Raw genomic sequence first — 18,488 nt, 5'->3', positions numbered from 1 at the left:
GCACTCAGTTGAGTGAATGTGGGATGTTGTAATAGAGCACTTTCAGTAATCCTAGAGAGTAGAGGAGCGCTATAAAAGAATCAGTCCATTCACTGTCTGAGCAGAGTGTTGTCATGTTACTTTTGCACTATTATGTTCCGGCACATGTTGTTATTACATGGCTTGATTAAGGTACACATTAGGCTGACATCTGGGGCCAGAGCTGAAACTGTTCTGGGCCAGCACAGGACTACCAGTGTGTCTGCAACTGGCCTTGTGCTGGCCCATGTGTGGCCCACATCTGGCAAAACAGATCTGGGCCACCAAAGGGCCATCATTCTTTGCGGTATGTGAGCCATGTGTAAGAACATCGTGTGGGCCAGATCCGGGCCATACCAATTTTGCTATGTGGGCAGTGCTTTAAAATTGTTGAGGTCCAGCATTTGTGTTTTGTGCTCTCTTCCCTCTTTTCTCTTTACAAAAACATCACAGAGAGGCTGACTCTTTCAAGAGTAAAGACGAGGAGAGATTCAACATGTGACAGACCAATGTGCGATGGAACACTTCTACAAACTGCTGCTACTAAACACATTTGATTACATTTGGTTTGATCTGACATACAAGTCAAAATTCAACAATTCAATACCTTCACTTTCTACGGACTTAAATGCAATTTAAATGACTGAAGTGGCCTCAGCACATCGTGGCCAAACCGTCTCTTGGACTACAGGAACATATAGCATTAACTATTAACTGTGAATGACACTTGGAGGTTTTGGAACTACACATGGTGACTCTGAGATTACTTCCTTTTGGGGAAGGACTTTCTTATTTCAGTAAGATGACGCCAAACCTCTGCACAGACTGCAGCAGGATGGCACTGTAATGAAAACATGTAGGTGCTAGACTAACCTGAGTAGATGTTTCTGGTACAATTTCACTTACTTCCAATGTAGATGGAGTCTTAAAATCTGAGAAGGACAAAGCTCCAGCAACAATTACAGCACCCTAATGTTTTAAGAAATATTGAGTATCGAGGTATTTTTGGAGGTTATGTATCAGAATTTCAAGAGCGGGACTACGCCTCCAAACACGCTCCTTCCGGTTCTCATCTATATATTTCTGCAAGCTGTTCATCCTCGTTTACGTACCCCTCCCTCCCCTTTTCAATTCTTTAACTTCTTCACTTCTATTTAGTACATGGGGATCTGCCAGGCCCGGGAGTCCTCGCCAGTCTCCTTCAAAGCCTTCCCCAAACCGCAGCTCAATTCATGTCCAAGCCATTCAACTTTACCTACTAGAACACTGTCAAACCTAAAATGAGGACGTAGGCCAAGCTAGTGAAATGTGAAGTAAGGAATGTTGTTGGGTTACTCACACTCTCATTACACATACATATAGGATCTTGGGGGTGGGCACGATACACGGAGTCCAAAGTACCATCAGGGTGTACACCTCACCCCTGGCGTCGTTGCCCACCTCTCAATTTTAAATACACGTAGACATTGAGGGCTAGCAGGAGGGACCATGCGCTTACCTGCTGCTCTCTGGCAGGTAGCTCCATGCCCTCCTGGGTTTTAAATGCACGTTAGAACACACATGCATCAACACTACAATGAGCGGGTGGAGGGAGGTTTGGAGTCTTCTCTCACCCCCGTTCTCTGCGACCTGCTGGAGCAGGGGGGCTAGGACTAGGAGGAGGAGTTGGCCGTCCGACTGCGGTCTGGAGTGTGGAGCCTTCCTGCTGCTGCGGAGTCGGGGCGGTCTGCCTCCCCCCACCGCAGGGAAAAGGGAAACACCACCTGGGTCTGGGTGCAGTTCCCCCCTCCAGGGGCGGGGGCACCTAGACCCGGTTTGTAGAGTACGCTTGGGGAGTGTGATCGTGTGTACAGCGTCTCTTTATGTCTGTCTCCACGTTGGTTGAGTGTGGAGTAAGTGCATATGAGAGCATGAGGGTGGGAATGGATGTTTGTGTCTGTGTGTGCCTGTATGTCTGTGTCTATATGTCAGGTTGGGTGTCAGGTGCCACCTCTCTGGGGACATCTCAGGCCCTCCAAGGTTTGGAGGCCTATCTCCCCCTACCACCACTTCCCCTGCCAGTGGCGGACCCCCTCAGACATCGGTGCGTTGGTGGTTCTTTGTGTCCGGGGATGGGCGTCCAGGTACACACCGGCTCACTCCTTGGCGGCCGCTTATCGGGGCCTGGAGCCTGGGGCTCGCTCGGGCCACTTCGGAGGTGGGGTGCCCCCGGCCTCTCGGCCTGGGGCTCGGTCACTCAGCCACGGCTGGCTGCCGGCGGAGCTCACGAGTGCGTCACTGCAACTCCCCCTGGCTTCTGCTCCGCGGCTGCTGAGTGAGCCCTCATCTGGGACTCTCCTCAGCTCTTTCCGGGACAGTGGCGCAGCTGCCCCTCTGTTGGTCTTCCTTGGTCTCTTGTGTTCTGGGGGCCTCTGGATGTCTGGAGTTTTGATCTCCTCCATACCTGCTTCATGCCCTGGAGGACGGGGCTGTGGCCCCCCCACACCCTCTAGCAGATTATTACATGAAGGAACCTTTTAAAAAAACAAAAAACAAGCGCGTCCATGCTCACAGGTGTACACACGGGTGATCACACCCACAAACTACACCCTTTTTGGCTCCTACCTCAAAGCACACTGTGTTCTGTTGATCTTATGTGCTGCACAATAATGTTTAATATTTAGTATTTACTGTCATATTCCCATATATCATTGTGATGTTGTTTATTCTATTACTCTTGTTCTCTTCTGCTTGCTTTCTTTTTTCTTTCTCAGCAGGTGATCCAGGTGATTGATATATGCTTTTTTTTTCTCTGCCCGTTCTGTTGGTTTTTGTCTTTTGCCCTTCTCCCCCGTCCCTCTTCTCAGCTGTTTCTCTTTCCCTCTTTCTTTCTCCCCTTCTTTCCCCCAGTCAAGTCTGTCCCGTATTCAGTAAGTGAAAAAAAAACAAAACAATAAAAGGTGAATCAAATGGACCATTACGGCGAAGGCTGGGATGGTCAATTTGGTAAAGTAAATCCGTTGGGCATCTTTCTTTGCCTTTAGACAACAATTCTGATGCAAAAGAGCCAAACGGGACAGACAAAAAAAAAAAAAAAAAGGAATGTTGTTGGGTTACTCATGTACAGGTAGGACAGACACAGAGCCCTATAACCAGCCAGCACTCCACAGTCAGGTTCATTTCCCCCCTACACTTGTGGACAAGAGATATTTTACTTTGTATTCTTATGGTGACATTTTATAATCATAACTATCATTGATCAGTCATTCATCATTGTTGAATCTGATGACAGTATAATCTTTGTTTTATATCTATGGTAATCTGAGTAAAGATTAATGGATGCATATTATCATCATTGTAATCAAGTCTCAAATGGTATCCACAGCATTGTATTCACCGTCCAAACTAGAGGGTCCAGCAGGACCTTGTTCTAATTCATTTGCAGGCCTACATCAGAACATGCACATACAGAGTTATGTAAACACGCACGTTCGCATACACACTTATTTACACAGGGAGGTCATGTCAGGACATTCTCTAGTTGGACACACAGGCTCACAGAACTGCACAACATCACATGTCACACACTTGTTTTTCTCTAAAGTATCATCTGATGTTTGTATAAGGAGAACTTTGGACTATGGGGAGACTGTTATCATTTCCAGTAAGGTCTAACTGTGTGATGTCATCATGGGTTATATAAGGATGGGGAGCTGTCCACTCTTTGGAGAATCTGTTGCAAGTTTTCTTCCCACACTTCTGCGCAGAGTGTGTAATTAAAGATCACTATTTTGACGCCTCCCTGGACTCAGCCTGCTTTCTTCTCTTACCCAAAACGAACGAATCTTAACAATTCTTGGTGCCGAAACTCTGGTTGGGGAGGAGAGGAGCTGCGGCTGCTGCGTGGAAGGTGCCAAAACGAACGGAGATCAGCAGCTTATCTGAGTGACAAGCCAGGCGAAATAAAAGGTGAGGGCCACCTGTTGATGTTTATCCAAAGGTGCTAAAATTGGAAGTTAAAACTAAATTTAATTAAATAATATTCACTCAGTATGGGCTTCTTATGTCTGTTCATAGTGATCTTTGGTAATTAGTGTTAAAAATAGGGAATATTGGTCTGTCTAAATTTATTGCTGTTTATTTTGGGGGTGAATTTTGAGCTAAGAGGTTATATGTGTTTAAGACAATACGGTTTAAAGTGTTTAAAGAAGAGGTGGGTTGACTGGATGCCAGCCAGATGCTCGGTAGTGTAGGGAATTTGGTTTTTATTGAGTAGCAAAAACGCGGTTTTGGGCCTCAGGTAATTAAACTGGGGGGGGGCAGAGTGCCCACAGTGAGGCTTTTAAAAAAATTAAAGGTCTTTAGAACTGGGGACGCGGTCCCCTAAGAGCGCAGCTGCTCAGCGCCGTGGCGGCGACTCCTGATCGCGGACGCGTGGTTAGGCTATTTGCTCGGTTGGTTGCCGGGGAAGTTCGAGCATCCCAAACAAACCAAAGTGGTCGACGGAGACCACTTTCCTTACTGCGCTAGATTGATTGACAGGGTCGCGGACCCGGCCGTGACCAGTCAACGTCGTTGGCCTGTGAGCTTTAAGTAAAGCTGAAGGCGTGGGTTTGATACTAGCGCCAGAGGTGGAGCTCCTTCCCAGCTGCGGGAAACGGTTATAAATTAATTAGTATTTAGAAATTAGACCGTGGCCGGCGAGGGCGTTCCCGACGCGTGTAATTGATCAGCAAGGCGCGGCCTGGGCTATAGATGCTTTTAAATTTGTCTAAAAGTCAGGAATACCGGTATAGAAATAAGAAGTGAAATAAAAAAAAAATAGGCTGTTCTGGCATATGGTGTTTTCTTATGTCTATGCGGGCCCGTGTATGTAAATAGGATATAAACTACCCGTGTGTGTGTAAATAAAGTGAAAAGTAGTTGTATAAACTGTCTGTTGATTTTCTCCTGTGTGCTTGGAAGAGAGAAAAAAGGAAAACGCTCTCTTTTCTCTGAGCGCAGGAGAGGGGGACTCTCTGTGTGTGTGTATTTCTTCTTAGGAGAAGGAGGGGTTGGGCTGTGTTGTGCTGTAACGCACTCGCGAGCACACGCGGTCTGTGTGTGTGTAACTGCTGGCGTGGTTTCATCTCCCTCTCCCTACTTCTCCACTTCTCTGCTTCCCAGTTTCTAAAACCTTGTAGACTGCCTGGAAAAAGGCAGAGGTGTGTGCTTTATTCTTGAAGTTGTGTATATAAAGTTTTTAAAGATCGGTTGAGTCTCTCGCTATAAGGAGGGAAACGGCGTGTATAGTAGATTGATGGGATTATTTGCATGTGTGAAAACTTTGTAGTTGTTAGGGGAGTGAATGTGAATGTGAGAGTGAATTTTCGCTGGCTTCAGGTGTTTAAACTGTTACAGTGCGAAATTTTGTGGTGAAAGGAGGATTAGAGTGTGTGTGTGTGTGTAGGTGTGTCTGTGAGAGAAAGACAAGGTGGGGGCCGAGTGCTGTGTGTGTGTGACTTTCTGCATGACAGAAGAGGAAGGAGAAGTAGGTCAGTTGATTTTCTGTTAAATAACAATAGTCAAGAAAAAGGGGAAAACAATAAAGTGTGGAAGTGTGAGTGAGATATTGTCTCTGACTGGGGAAGCAGTGAGAGTAGAGGTCACCTTATTCCCCTGCTGGACTCAAGAGAGAACATGATTTGGAGTGTTGTGGAGGAAAATAATTAGTAATAACATCAAGCAGTTTTTGGGTTTGCAGTCAAGAACATATGAAATTTTTACTTGTGGGGTTTAAAGTTAGTAAAGAGTTAAATCTACCCTCCTCAAGACTAGGAGTGAGTGATAAATACGGGAAATGAAGCAGGATTTATAAGGTCTTCAACTGATGCTTGGTTCAGTTCAATAATATAGGCAGTTATGTTTATACAAATACTAAGTGTATGTTTAGTGTATTCATACAGGTGGTTTTTTCTTAACCTGGAAACCTGAGTACGGCAGAAGAAGACAGGCCAAGCTTTGGCTCAAAAATTCACGGCTGGACACCAGAGTTGTCCCCACCCGGGAAAAAGAGGGAAGGCAAGTTTTAGGCAAGTTTCTCTCGCTGAACTGCTCTGGGTGCTGTGTCCCTGAATCTCACCAGTGTTAACCTCTGGCGGAAGACATGGAAAAAAGGAAAAGATGTTCCTGGTAAATGACTGAAACAAATTAAACCACACACAACCAGAGAAAGGTATGAGAAGTGTGAGGAACAGACACATGTGCGTGTTAGAGAAATGCCTCATTTGAGAAAAAGTTAAATTAACCCACATACAGACGCACCCACACATGCAATGAAGAAACAGCTTACATACGTGTGCACGTACAAGCAAGGTTAAAGTAGCGACACTTAACATACACCGGTTTTTAAATGATATAGTTTATCTACTACTGACAAATAAACTCTCTGGGTTGCAGGACAACAACTTAACTTCAAAAGAAAAGTCACTGGTCTGACCATCCAGTGAGGACACGACAAATTTAGTGGTTAAAAGAGTCAAATTGGCAGAGGTGGGACCAAGTCATTGTTTTGCAAGTCTCAAGTAAGTCTCAAGTCTTTATCCTCAAGTCTCAAGTCAAGTCTCAAGTAATGTCAGGCAAGTCAGAGTCGAGTCTCAAGTCACTGGTGTAAAAGTCCGAGTCAAGTCACAAGTCTGAAACTTTGAATTTCAAGTCCTTTCGAGTCTTTAAAAAAAACAAAACGAAAAAATAATGTTGCAGTTATGCTAAATGTAAATATTAGACCATGTAATTTTAAAATCTGTGTTTTTCTCAACACATGACAAAATAGTGAACTTAGAAAATATACACAAATTGTGAAATTGCACCTCTTTAAAATGCAGCTCAATTAAACCTAGCTCCAAGAATAATTTTCACCGACAGTTCTGAGATAAGCTGCATGTTATTCTTGGATGCGGTTGTAGGACCGGCTTTAAAATCGCATGACAAAAATATCATACACATTAAAAAAACTGTATCACCAACGTAGCCTGGACAACATTTGCTAGTTAGATGAAGTCAGCTATCTCATCGTAGCATATTTATATGCATATTTATAATCATACGGTTCTTGGAGTGAGTGCACACACTCATGAAGTTTAGTAACTTCAGGTCACTGCAACAAGTCCAGGTACAGTTTACCGACGGATGGGTACAGGACCTTGAAACGCACCGTGTAGAACGAAAGACCATCGTACGTATCATAAGTTTACCAGTCTCACAAATCGTCATCATAAATACACATTCCTTAACCGTTTATTAATAGGACCTTTGAGCTCAACGGTAATTAATTAGTAGTGGAAATAATTTCTGGTACCCATCACAGAAATGTAGCAGTGACAATAATACTGTATGCTGTAATCGTACTGGGCAATTAGTGATACAAAAAACCTGTTTTACCCTGTGAATAAAAGTATATGTTTTTGTCAATGTACCATAATAACAGAAGCGAAACGCAATATTGTGTCAGGACAATTCACTATTTATGCACAATAAATAAAGGAGCATAGCGCGACCATTTCTGTTCAGCGCCAGACTTGCTTGTAACCTATATCACTAATTATGTTATGAAAATGAGGTATTAACTACTAAAAAACACTGACCTTCGTGTAAATGCTTGGAGCAGACTAACCTGTGAGCTGGAGTGTTCTGGGACGTTATATTTGGTCTTTGAATGGCTGCAATCCAGGCCATCCGTCGCGTCTTTGTTACTTCGGAAACATTGTTCAAGCCATGTTTCCGAAGTAACAAAGACGCGACTCAGTAGTCTACCTGGGGAGTTGAAGAAAGAAGAATCCGAGGGCGTTTCTTCGCTCCAAGAGGAGGTGGCAAAGAGGCCTGAAGCGTGACAGGCTGAGACTCGAGTCTGAAGCTAAAAGCTCAGCTGGGTTGTGGGGAAATTGGAAAATAAAGGGGGTGTTGACATGTATGAGTGTTGCTACATGTTTGTTTGTTTTTTGACAGACGGGTGAATTGCCTAGAGGCAGAGGTCTACCCGCTCGAGAGTCCAAATTGATTGAGTCGCTACGGATGGGATGGCTCAAATTGCTAAAGAACAGCAAGTAGATGATTGACACAGTTTACTGAGCCCGCTCCTCTGTATCCAGAGGATGATTGGGGTTATCAGTGCACTTTGAAATTGACTAGAGAGGCTGTGGACACAGGTAACTGCACCACCTTATCAGGGTTATATCCGCGAATTGACAAGCGTACGCAAACACGTCGATCCACGCCTAAACGAAATATTTACACATGTCTTGAATTTGCGACGGACGTGGTGAAAAACACTTTAACAATGTATATACATCCAGGTGTGAACACGGCGCTGGAGGATTGGATGACGTCTGTGTTTGGGCAATGGAAGGGTGTGTTTATGTCTGCCATGTTTTCTTTTATAGTTTTTCTAGGAATATTGATGATCGGGTGTTGTCTCATTCCTCTGGTAAGGCAGGTGTTGGTAAATCTGGTAAGCAGGGCCATAGACTCTGGTCCAGCTGGTTCAGCTGGTCCGGGGTATATGATGCCGTTGCGAGAGGCCGCCTGGACGGAGGAGTGAAACAAATTTGGGTAAAGGTTGGCCGATGGCCAAAGAGGAGGAGTGTGGACAAGAGATATTTTACTTTGTATTCTTATGGTGACATTTTAACTATCATTGATCAGTCATTCATCATTGTTGAATCTGATGACAGTATAATCTTTGTTTTATATCTATGGTAATCTGAGTAAAGATTAATGGATGCATATTATCATCATTGTAATCAAGTCTCAAATGGTATCCACAGCATTGTATTCACCGTCCAAACTGGAGGGTCCAGCAGGACCTTGTTCTAATTCATTTGCAGGCCTACATCAGAACATGCACATACAGAGTTATGTAAACACGCACGTTCGCATACACACTTATTTACACAGGGAGGTCATGTCAGGACATTCTCTAGTTGGACACACAGGCTCACAGAACTGCACAACATCACATGTCACACACTTGTTTTTCTCTAAAGTATCATCTGATGTTTGTATAAGGAGAACTTTGGACTATGGGGAGACTGTTATCATTTCCAGTAAGGTCTAACTGTGTGATGTCATCATGGGTTATATAAGGATGGGGAGCTGTCCACTCTTTGGAGAATCGGTTGCAAGTTTTCTTCCCACACTTCTGCGCAGAGTGTGTAATTAAGGATCACTATTTTGACGCCTCCCTGGACTCAGCCTGCTTTCTTCTCTTACCCAAAACGAACGAATCTTAACACACTGCATCACATCAGCTATGCCTTCAAGTATCTTGTCCAGTCTTGTGTGTGTTTTGTGTGTGGTTGTGGTCCCGGCTGTATGGGGTGAGTTTTATTTTTAATATTTAAAATAACAAAGTGAAAATAAAATATCAAGCTAAGTCATCTTAATTCTCTATTAGTGTCTTTGTACAATATCTGTCTGCAGGATCTGTAATGCACTGCAACTTTAAGCTCTCATTCTCACTTTGCTTCAACATGTGTGTCTTACAGCTGATCACTGCCACAGTTACTGGGACACGAACGGTGTCTTCCATGATACTCAGGAATGTGAAAAGTACTGCTGTGGGGACTGCAGGACAAAATACTGCTGCAGTGACATAAAGTACAGCTTTACTGAGAAAAAACAGGAACTCTGTTTCAGAAGGTGTGCTCTTCATTTTAGCCTTTTTTCCCCTTCAATGCTCCAGAAATGAGCACAAACTACAGCTTCTTTTTGTATTTGCAGGTCTGCTCGAGTGAAAAGAAGCTATCATGTAGAGTATGTGGGAATAGGGGTTCCTGTTCCCATTCTCGTATGCACGGGTCTCATAATCTGCTGTGTGACTCGTTGCTGCTGCTGCTGCTGCTGCAGGACATCCAAAAAGAAAAATCCCAGACGAGAAATAATCAGTAAGTTTGCTACAGCTGCAAGCAGCCACACTGGCATATTATCCAGAAGCATCTTGTTTGAAATTATGTTTAATTCTTACAATGGAAAATGGCTGTTTGATGAGCTTTATGTGTTAGAGCTCTTTCCAATTGGGATGGTGGCTTACAGGAATTCTTGAAAGCAAGAAATAATCTGATGCACAAACGCTCACGAAACTGCAAAACTGTCAGTTTTACAGTTTGTGCAGGGTACATAGTAAGACACAAACACATTTTTTATCCCCATTGTCTTTAAACTTTTGATTTAAAAGTTCCGTTGTAATGACGGGAACATCAAAATTTGCTTTCATTTTCAAACTACATGAAATCTTTCGCTTTCTCTAGTGTTAACCACTGTAGTTAACACGGTCTATCAGCCTGTACCAGCAGCCACACCCATGCTCACAACTCCACCACCCTCCTACCAGGAAAGTGGTAAGTTTTTTCATTACATTTTAAAACACAATAACTACGTCAGCTCAAACGTTTTGGAGTCTCATTGAGAGAAATTGTTAGCAAGCATGGCTGATGTCACCCAGGTTTTGAGGCTAGTCATCAAATGAAGCTAATAATCTGTTTTTGCTGTGATTTTAACACATATTTGATGGCATCTGATTTCCATTATTGATGCAGTCACACCAAGGGAAACCAAAATTATTACAATCATGTAAAGAACTGGCGATTTTATTGCCTTTGATCTGATTGCTTCCATGACGGGGACCACGTCTTAAAAGCAACTTTGGTTTGTGAAGGCAACAATAAAAGGGCAATAAGAAGTGAAGTCTGTCGGCTAGCTGTCGGTAAAAGGGGGTCAAATTGCCAATAACATGTAATCTGATAATGTGGTGATTAACTGTGATAAATCTGTGAAAATCACAAATCTATATATAATCAACTCTGTATACACAGAGCTTCACACTAAAGTGACTGCAGGCAGTGCAAATCAGATTGTTTGAGAATGAATGAATTTTATTCCAGTGAGACTAAACTGTAACACAGGAGTGGTTTTTCTTACCATTATGTCAACGTAACGATGCTTTTAAAAAGACAAGTCAGAGGGTAATACACTTTTATTTGATCAAGACTGGTAGAAAGCTCAAACAAGAAACTAAAGGTCTTTGTCATGGACCTACACCAAAATCCAGTAGGCGTGAGGACTTTTGGAGGACCAGTCCCATTTTTTTTTATTATGTAGCATATTTCAGACTTCAAAAGTATATTCAGTAAATTTGTTTACTTCCTTTGTTCTTTACTATTAAAGGCATACTTAGTAAATACAAACAATATATTGCTTATTTGTCTTTTCAGTCCCATTCACACAATCGCAGCCAATGCACTCCTTTCAACATCTCAGCCAGCCTTCTGCAGCAGCATTACATTCAGATGAGCTGGAGGAGCTTGAACCTTGTCATGGGCCACAATCTGTAAAAAAGGCTAAGATCCAAAAGAACTCATCTATATACGTCTAAAAAGGGACTTCATGTTACAAGATACACGATAACACAGAGTTCAGAAATATTTACGCGTGACTGTGCTAATGCTAAGAGGGTAGAGTTCGTAAGAGAGTATAATACCTCACCATGAGCAGATAATCATTGTGAACAAAGTTAACAGCTGCTTACAAAGTCATGTCCTCTTTGGATGTATTGCTATTTATCCGGGGAAGCAATGTTGAAGTGGTGACTGGTAGATGTACAGTCTCAGCTCTTTTGATGAGTTTTATTTAGTTTTGTTTTAGTTTAAATGGGTTTGTATGATTTATTGTGAAAGATATAATAAAAAAACAACTTCTGTATATTATATTGTGATGTGTTGTGATTGAGCTACATGTTTTTCTCTGTCCAGATGCTTAAATAAATATTCCATTTACAATGTAAATTATGGGCACTGATTTTTGTGTTGTTCATTTAGCAGTAAATGAAGAAAATATAACATTTACATTTTTTTAACGGGTCCATAAAACTGCACCTGACTAATGGGACTCATTGGTTTGGTGAAATAACGAGAGGACGGTTGGCAGTCTGTGGCAGCTTCAGACGACCCGTCTATCTGCAGAGAGCATCTGCTGTCACACGGGTGCGGTGTCAATAATATGTAGTACAACTAGTCTGTGGGTTACTTTTTCTTGTGTTGTTGTTGAACCGTCAACTGTGGAGAAGAGCTGAAGTGAAACCAAAAGTTAAAACTAATGAGAAATATTCAGACTTTACTTTTCTTTTTTTAATTTCTCCTATAAATGGTGAATTCTGCTGTTGCTCGTTTTTCTGCTCTGATCTGTCAATAGATCAGCATTCGACTGATTCACAGTATCATCCATGTCGAGCAATGTACAGCTGAGATTTTACATGGGATGATGTTTGCGGTGAGTGAGTCGACCTCTCTCTGTACAGACACAACTGTGGTAACATGAATTAAACACCGGCAAGTTGATTAAAAGCTCGCCGTGACCACTTAGCCTGATTGGGTAAGTGAATCCAGATAAGGGAATTCTGGGAATGAACTTTGCACTGGTGTCATTTCTGTATTAGCTCTGTCTGGGACCTTTGCTCTGATACTTTTTCACATTCAGTAGATTTTTTGTTGTTCGTTATTCTAGAGCTGAGCCAAACATTTATGTCTCAATTTTACATCTGGGGTAAATTTGATTTTTCTCGCTGGTGCTTTTACTGCCATGACTGTTAGTGAACTGTGGTTCAAACAACATTTTTCTGTGGCTCAAACAGAAGCAGTAATATATATTATATAATAATAATAATAATAATAATAATAATAATAATAATAATAATAATATAACCTCCTGGACAAGAGTCTATTCAACACTAAAGATGTGATTAAAAATCAAGTTTGTACAAAAGCATACAAATTCAATTCATTTCTGAAGAGTTATAACTATTATTATCGTCTCTGCTTGTCTTTGTGTAAAAATCACCTTTACAAAACCACTGTAAAAAGCACAAAACATATATAACCCTTTTAATGAGCCAGGCACACCGGTTCAACAGCTGTTGACAACCTGATGATGTGACAAAACTCACATCATGCAAAACTGGTTTCTTAAATATGAATGGTCTCCACAGAGCACCTTTGGGAAGTGGTGGAAGATTTACATCATGGATGAACACAAATCTGCAGCAACTCAACTCTGTGATTCTGTCATGTCAATACGGACCTGAGTCTCCAGTGCTTTTTAAATCTATGCCATGAAGAGTTCTTAAGGCAAAAGCTAGTCCAGCACCGTACTAGCCAGAAGTATATAATGATGTTTTACCATCATTATATACTTCTGGCTAGTACGGTGCTATATATATATATATAAGAAAGAAATAAGGCTTAATAAAACATCTTACTTGAATGAATGAATGAATGAAGTTTAGTTTTTACATCCATAAACGTGTGATTACATGTTTTCACCAGTACGAGAAAAGCCTTCCCAAAGTGCACTCAGACAGATATAGCCAGAATGGGCATGCTTGGTTTTAATCCCATAATAACCAGCACCAACTCCCTCTTATAGCATCTTACACTGTCCATAAATCAATACAGTAATAGTGCTGACTGCAGCAATCTCAGCCATTGAAGCAATGTGGGACTAAAACGGGAGAAATGACCCTGACTGTGTGCACTGCTGCTGCAGTCTACTGTCTAAAATAAGCTCTCTCCTTGGAGCGTGGCTCAGACTGCTAATGAGCACTTATGTGGGAATGCCAGTGTCATGGATAGTGTGGCAGATAATCTTTACAGCCAGCTTCACTGATTTCTTTCTCCTCGTCTCTTTCTTCTTCTTTTTTCCACTTTCTTCTATCTCGGCCTCTGATTATGCTTTGTTCTGTCAAAAGGCATTCTTGTCTGGCCTCCCGCCCGAGCTGCCTTTAAGATATTTCAGCATTTTCTCCACATCCCACACCCACATTTTTCCTTCTCTTCTAAGTTCTTCTGGTATTTTTTATCTCAAAATGAAGCAGCTCATCTCTCACATAATAGACAGAAGGAACACTGCTTCATTGAATATAAAACCACCTTTTTGATCTGGTGTTAGATAATATCTGGGACTCTGCAGTGAACCAGTGAGCTGTGTGTGGGAGCTCCGGCTGACAAAAGCACAAACTCCCCAGTGCCGGCTCTCGCTGTGGCCAAGGTGCTTCAAACAGACACCGAACTTTTCCAAATGGAAACACAAAGAGCCACAACAGCCTCCATGTTTTTAAATCAAAGTTAATGTCACATGTGTACAAAGAGAACGGAACCAAAAATGAGGAAACATCATCATCAACTGTTCAGATCCAGATAAACTTCTGAATTTATGAAAGGTATTTCTTGCTTCTTGATCCTTTTGACTAAATACACAAAACATATATACTTTACTATTTAATTAAAAAAAATAAAATAAAATGTTGTCATGCTAAAAAAAATGAAGGTGGTCTATGGTGAGCAGAGTCGAGGTTATACCTGGTAAACATGAGCATGTTAGCATGCTGCTGCTAGCAACAACAGAGCATATTCAGTGTGTGGTATCGATAACTGTTCATCCAGGATTAGATTAAATGAAAAGCAGTTACTATGTGTAACCCTCAAGTTATAATGACCAAGTAGTAGTTGTTATACAGGAATACTTGTTGTATTTATCTTTGTCGTACCAACATGGTTTCTTTAATCTATCATGCAAAAGGCATGTTTATGTCTTATTTTCTGATCTAGAGGGGATGTATTGACTGAAACAGCACTTGCCTCTGAAAGCCTCTGTCTGTTCATCCCTGTAAAGATCAGAAGAGGGACGAATATTTTAAGTAACTGAGCTACAAACATTCTCCCGATATCTCTGAAACAGCAAATTCATCCTTGGCCTGCACGTCTCCTCAGGCTGATTGAGGACATCTCTGATGCTGTTAGCCGCGATTCACTGTGAAATATTTCCAAAGGGGAATATTAAAATAGATCCTAAGTCTATTTAAAAAATACTGACCTCACACAATTGTGCTTCCATTAGTCTTGCCACAGAAATGGGTTTTAAAGTTCCTTTAAAAAATAAATTAAAGCATCTGTGAAAAGTTGTTGAAGATGTTTAAAAATGTCTACAAAAACTCAGGTATAAACATCTTTTTAGGGCTAAATGTGCTCATACATGGGATCATTTTTAAATCCCTCATAAGGGCAGCAGGGGGCAGAGAAAGTTTAACAGCAGGTTCATGAAGCTGGTTCATGATGCCAGCAGGTCACATGAGAAGAACTGAGCCTCATCCTGCTGGAAGCTGGTGTATGTAGACACTGATAACACTACCACAGATGCTAATCCTAAGCTTGTTTCAAAGTTGAAGTCACACTGACCAACTAGTTTAATCAGCAGGATGATATTTGATCAAAATGAGATAAAACTCTTAATTATAAAAAGGAGCTGTTTTATAATTACTTTATTCTGGATTTAAGCTTTAAAACTGAAAGAGTTGCCTTTTTTCTTCCTTTTACCTTTTAGTGTATTTGATTGCAGCTCAATCACTGATCCTTGTAAAAAGTTACACTCTTCTGTACACTGTATGTGTTAACTTGAATATATCCAAAATGTATATTAATTATGTTGATATTTAGCTTTCTGTCCACATAAAAAAAAATGTATTGCGTCAAAAATGGAAACTTTGAAAATCCTGCTCAACCCACATTAATGCGTCGTCACCTTTTACAATCAAATCTGAACGAACCCATCCTGACAGACCCCCCCCCCCCTCCCCACGGGGAAACAGGTCCTAAAAACCTGTAAACTCATTCCAAGAATGCCACCTGTTTGTGTAATTAATGTGCAACTGTTTGCGTGACGTTTATTGTGTGGACAGTTGAGGTGACACGCTGACAGCTGCGCGCAGATTTGACCTCAGAGAAACAGAAATTTGTGTGGGTGTAGTCCCACTTTGTTAGATTATGTCCCTGTTGGCACTGCTTAGTCACAGTGCATACATTATTCCACTCTGTCTTTTCAGGAGAGCTAAAGGCCTGAAATAAAGTTTCCTGGGTCACTGTGCACATTTCTGCCCCTTTTGTCCTCCAGATACGTTCCAGAGATGTCGGGACTTTAAAGCTAAAAGAACATTGAGTTTCTTGTATGCATTACTCCGATGTACATGCACCTGCAGCAACAGGTGGTCACAGAGGGAGGCGCTTTGGAGCGTGTGAACTCAACAGATAAAACAGTCTGCTGTCTTTTCACCCGCTCTCGCTCTGTTCAATGGCCTCCAAGTATCCGGACAACCTTGCCTGGTATTTTGGCACAAGTCCCTTGAGTGTTGATGTCAGCTGAGAGAGGGGAGAAAAGGAGGGAGGGAGGGAGGAAGGGAGGGAGGAGGGGATGAAGGCCTGAGAGAGAGAGAGGAGGGGGAGGAGTGAGCGGGCTATTCAAGGCACTTGTCCTCTGTCTCCCTCTGAGCACAGAGGAGGGGGAGGCGCACATGCATTGAGGGAAGCACACTTGCACACATAGTAGTAGCAGCCGCATTTTCACAGGCTGCTCTTCAGACTGACAGCAGCAAACGGAGTTGAGAGGCAGCGCAATAGAGCGAGGGAAACAAGGCAGGCATCCAGAGAGGAGAGCAAAGCAGAGGAGGCTCACGCAGGGTTTCCCCTTACTGCCCTTTGGCTCTCTGGGACCCACAAAAGGAATCTCCTCTGTGCTCTTCTTGAGTTGAACTTGCTTTGCCAGAAGACCTGCACCCCACTATGGCAGCCCTGGTGGGACATGGGAACCCTTGTCCCCTCTCATCTGATTCCTCTAAACTGTGGACTACCTTTATTTTGGGTGTGTTGACCCTTTCGACTCAAGTCTGGGGCTTTAACTTGGATACTACTCACACACTGCATAAGTTGGGAGACCCTGGCACCTTCTTTGGCTTCTCTCTTGCGCTTCACCAGCAGCGTAATCCAGACCCTCAGAGCTGGTGAGTGTGAATGCGGCACTGAGCTCGTCCTGTGTGTCCTGTGTGTTTCTGACTCAGGTCAAATATGTGATGTCTTGTGTGCGCACCTGCTTCTCATACAAAAGCTCATCGTGAGTTCATTCTTAGGGATCTAAAATGCTAATGCCAACACAGCCAGCATTTCTGCACTGCATCAATTTGTCAAATCACTGCTTTGCTGCAGTAGTTGCTTATGTGCAGCGTCTGCACTGAGAGGAAAGTGGATGAGAGCAAGCTTCCTGAATCAGAAGTGAGGATCTGATTTCTCTAAAAGGTAGAAGAGTGTTTTTAAGTCATTCTCTTGGAGGAACTCATGTCCCATGAAGTATAGAGTGAGGAGTCTTCAGTCTGTCTGGTTGTGCCTGTGAACCCAAAGTTAAGCTGTTCATGTGTGTTTGCTCTCTGATCTGCTGTTTGCCGGCAGCTGTTTTGATGAGTCTTCCAGTGTGACCGGAACACTCACGAGTCCTGTTCCAATCCTCCAGCAAGTCATGAATAAATGATAACAACAAGCCTGCGTGCAAATCTTTGGACATGTTTACGACAGGACCGCGAATAAAAGGCTGCCCAAGTTTAGCTGTCTGGATGCTTTGTGGTTAATATTGACGAGATCTGTTCCATCTGATTTGGTGGTGTATTTTCTTTTAGTCATGAATTTGGTGCTGCTTTTTGTCAAACAGTCTCTTCTTAGATTAATACAGCACACACTATCTGGTGAGATTCAGAAGCTAAGAAGTAAAGTTGCAGAATTGCAAGAAAAATCATGCATATAAAATAATTACATATATCACAGCACTCTGTATTTTATAAGATCCTAACAGAGAAGAATACACATGTATTCCAAATCTTAACCAACAGTTGAACTATAGCTGTAAAATAAATATAGCAGCGTTTGAGGTAATATCTTCCTCTGAAATTTACTGATAAATAAATGTAATGTTAACTCCAAACCCCAAAATAGCAAATGCAATGTTCATGTCACATGTCTGGTATAAGGGAAAATTAATGTTTAAGGATGAGGGAATTAACTTGCTACAAGCTCCTGTTTTGGAGCTCCATATTTAACTGCGGGCTGCTTAGTTTACTCGGGCTGGAGTCACCCTGTCGCCTGGTAAGACCAGGGGAATGACATCAGACACAGTCATGTCATCCCTCTGAAAACCAGCATGCTGTCCAGCAGCATTCCTGGGACTTATTTTAAAAAGCAACTACCAGAATACTCATTGTATCCCTGACTGCTGTGTCCTGAGTAAACAAGGGATAAGACTCCAGCAAAACTGTCCATCAGGGATGTTAGAGCCAGGAGACAGTCAATAAAACTCTGACCTGATGTGCTGATGTGATGATGCATCTACTGGAAGAGAGTGGCATGAATGATGTTGCTGCCGGTACGCTGGGAAAGTACTTTGTGTTTGGATGACTTTATGGTGATTTCATCCTCAGTCGGTCTGTGCAGATGACTTTGCAGGGTGTAGCCAGCCAGGGTTTTTAGAAATGTTGAATAATGGGGCCCAAAACAATTTGACTATACACAAAGAAATGTATAGTATTACAAATTTTGTCAACTTTCAGCTTTGTTACTCTACATTTTTTCATGAACACCAATGTCCTTTAAAAG

The 18,488-nt window shown here is 42.3% G+C and overlaps 2 protein-coding genes across 6 annotated transcripts in view; both read left to right on the top strand.

Annotated features, from left to right (window-relative positions):
• Positions 1-265: 265 nt before the first annotated feature.
• On the top strand, positions 266-11,800 carry LOC146670575 (uncharacterized). The gene is made up of 6 exons (XM_085408071.1): positions 266-325; positions 3,780-3,966; positions 9,519-9,672; positions 9,754-9,917; positions 10,281-10,370; positions 11,244-11,800. The coding sequence occupies exons 1-6, from the start codon at positions 266-268 to the stop codon at positions 11,402-11,404; spliced, it is 816 nt and encodes a 271-aa protein (XP_085264197.1). The 3' UTR covers positions 11,405-11,800.
• A 4,537-nt stretch (positions 11,801-16,337) lies between these two features.
• Positions 16,338-18,488, top strand: part of itga7 (integrin, alpha 7) — a 38,441-nt gene continuing 36,290 nt past the window's right edge. For 3 of the 5 annotated variants that reach the window (XM_085407590.1, XM_085407587.1, XM_085407586.1), the window contains exon 1: positions 16,339-16,852. In XM_085407590.1, coding sequence (XP_085263716.1) covers positions 16,635-16,852 — 218 coding nt within the window. In that variant the 5' untranslated portion in view covers positions 16,339-16,634. Of the gene's footprint in view, positions 16,853-18,488 lie in introns of all 5 variants that reach the window. The other 2 variants (XR_014911807.1, XM_085407589.1) reach the window with 2 other exon arrangements.

The sequence above is a fragment of the Rhamphochromis longiceps genome, linkage group LG5, assembly GCF_057381845.1.
Source record: "Rhamphochromis longiceps isolate RC_006_pf linkage group LG5, R_longiceps_female_GT1.1, whole genome shotgun sequence".
In the NCBI taxonomy this organism is placed as follows: Eukaryota; Metazoa; Chordata; class Actinopteri; order Cichliformes; family Cichlidae; genus Rhamphochromis; species Rhamphochromis longiceps.
The sequence above is the reverse complement of the archived record's forward strand: the minus strand, read 5'-3'. Positions and strand labels throughout refer to the sequence as shown.

Excerpts from the sequence above, each read along its gene's own strand:
- LOC146670575 (XM_085408071.1), top strand. The coding sequence starts at position 266 with ATGTGTGGCCCACATCTGGCAAAACAGATCTGGGCCACCAAAGGGCCA. Across the intron at positions 9,673-9,753 it reads CAGGAACTCTGTTTCAGAAG|GTCTGCTCGAGTGAAAAGAA; the intron begins GTGTGCTCTTCA and ends TTGTATTTGCAG. Across the intron at positions 9,918-10,280 it reads TCCCAGACGAGAAATAATCA|TGTTAACCACTGTAGTTAAC; the intron begins GTAAGTTTGCTA and ends CGCTTTCTCTAG.